Source organism: Mandrillus leucophaeus, unplaced genomic scaffold (assembly GCF_000951045.1).
Source record: "Mandrillus leucophaeus isolate KB7577 unplaced genomic scaffold, Mleu.le_1.0 Scaffold997, whole genome shotgun sequence".
In the NCBI taxonomy this organism is placed as follows: domain Eukaryota; kingdom Metazoa; phylum Chordata; class Mammalia; order Primates; family Cercopithecidae; genus Mandrillus; species Mandrillus leucophaeus.
The window spans coordinates 306170-308066 of record NW_012110885.1 but is presented as its reverse complement, the minus strand read 5'-3'; the positions used below and the strand labels follow the sequence as shown (position 1 = coordinate 308066).

General features: G+C 41.6%; 1 protein-coding gene across 1 annotated transcript in view; it reads right to left on the bottom strand.

Moving 5' to 3' along the window:
• Positions 1 to 1222: 1222 nt before the first annotated feature.
• Positions 1223 to 1897, bottom strand: part of LOC105532929 (putative V-set and immunoglobulin domain-containing-like protein IGHV4OR15-8) — a 34745-nt gene continuing 34070 nt past the window's right edge. The window contains exon 3 of the mRNA XM_011971270.1: positions 1223 to 1804. Within this exon, the coding sequence (XP_011826660.1) occupies positions 1788 to 1804 (17 nt within the window). The 3' untranslated portion in view covers positions 1223 to 1787. The remainder of the gene's footprint in view (positions 1805 to 1897) is intronic.

Here is a 1897-nt window from a genome sequence, read left to right as displayed (position 1 = left end):
AGCAGATTTAGCAGATTTCTCAGCATAAGGTTTTCAGTCCAGAATGGAGAGGAATTATATTCAATAACGTATGGTTCAGTGATAGAGATTATTTCTGGGAAATGTGTTTCTAGTCAGTGTCATCACTGTGTAAGCATCATAGGGTGAACTTACACAAACCTACAGGGAATGTGCAACTACACACACGCTATGTGGAATAGCACAGTGTTCCCAGACAACTAACCTGTACAGGGTGTTACTGCACTGAACACTGCAGGGAACTGAAACACCGTGGTAAGTATCTCTCTATCTAAACACATCTAAACATAGAACATCCTTAGTGAAAATATGGTATTACAAAGTTATGTGGCCACAAACATATATGAGGTCTATTGTTGACTGAAACATTGTTAGGTGGCCCATGACTGTACTCAAATTGCTGGGGGAAAAAGGCTGAAAAACAAACAAAACTCTGCCAACCAAGAAACTTTACCATGTAAATCTTTTTGTAAAACAAAGGATAGGTAAGACCTTTCCCAGAGAAGCAAAAACTAAAGGAGTTCTTCGCCGCTGGGCCTGCCTTAAACACCAAAGGGTCTCAACTAGGTCTGCAGAATAATGACATTGCTGCATCAGCTCCATTCTGGCCTCTGCCATGTGAAAGTTTTGTGTGAATTTTCTTTCTGCTCTCTCAGGACTTTTCCACTCAACTTCTAACTCCATTCTCCTTTTAATTCTCAGTTCATTGAAAAGATTCATGTTTAGCTAAGAACATTAAAAACTTTGGAAAAAAATTTCATCTTAAGCCCAACAAATTTAATTAACGGTCTTCACGGATGCCCATCTGTTTTTTTCTTGTTTTGTTTTCCTGTGGGATATGGCCCTTGTTTCTACCTCAGTCCAGTCCTTAATTCCATATGCATGAGGCATCCAACCATCACACACCCAGGACCATCTTGGAGGAAGGGACCCTACCATCTGACTCATCCGCCTTCAGGTACAAAGTGGCCATTCCTTCAGCTGTTGTATGTGCTTTAGGGCTTTTCATTAAAAAGTGTGTTTCACTATCCCCCAAATAAAGTTCCTGTACCTTAAAAAGTGATATGGTGTTGGGGGCATTGACAGCCAAATTTCATTGAAAGTCTCTTCTGCCCTTGGTAATTGAGGAAGACTGGGAAGAAGGGAACAAAACTCAGACCTCATGTAGCTCCTCATTTAGCAATAGATTCAGTGCAAATTTGGAAAGTTGAAGACATAGAGTGATGTTGGTGTGGTTTTCTGTGGCATGGTAAGGAGACAGCAGAAGATGGTCAGTGGTCAGTCTCCATCCAGCTGGTACCAATTGTCCATTAGTTAGGTCGTCAGAAAAGATAAAAGACAACTTTTGTGACAAAGCCCCAGGGGCTTCTTTAAAACACTTTGCCCAGAAACTGGCCAACAGGGACATGACAAGTTTTTATATCACAGCTACTATTTTTTGCCTACTTTATGTAGAAATCTGAGAGATGTGCCCAGTCTCAAGGGGCTGATTCTCCATCCAGGGGACAGTGCTAACAGAGTTATGTGGTATTAGTCTGTCCGGGTCTTCATAAGAAGACAACACAGAGTGGGTGGCTGAAACAACAAATACTGATTTGCTTAAAATTTTGAAGTCTGAATGTTGAAGATCAAGGTGCTGGCAGGTTTGGTTCTTGGTGCGGCTTCTTTCTGGCAGGCACTGGGGCACCTTCTAATACACTACGTCTCCACATGGCCTCTTCTCTGCGTGCACGTGCAAAGTGAGAGGTCTCTGGTGTCTCTTCCTCTTCTTATAAATACAACAGGTCTGTTGCATTAGGGTCTTACACTTCTGACCACATTTAACCTTAATTGTATCATTAAAATTCCAACAGAGATCCATTGAATTTAAGGCTTCAGC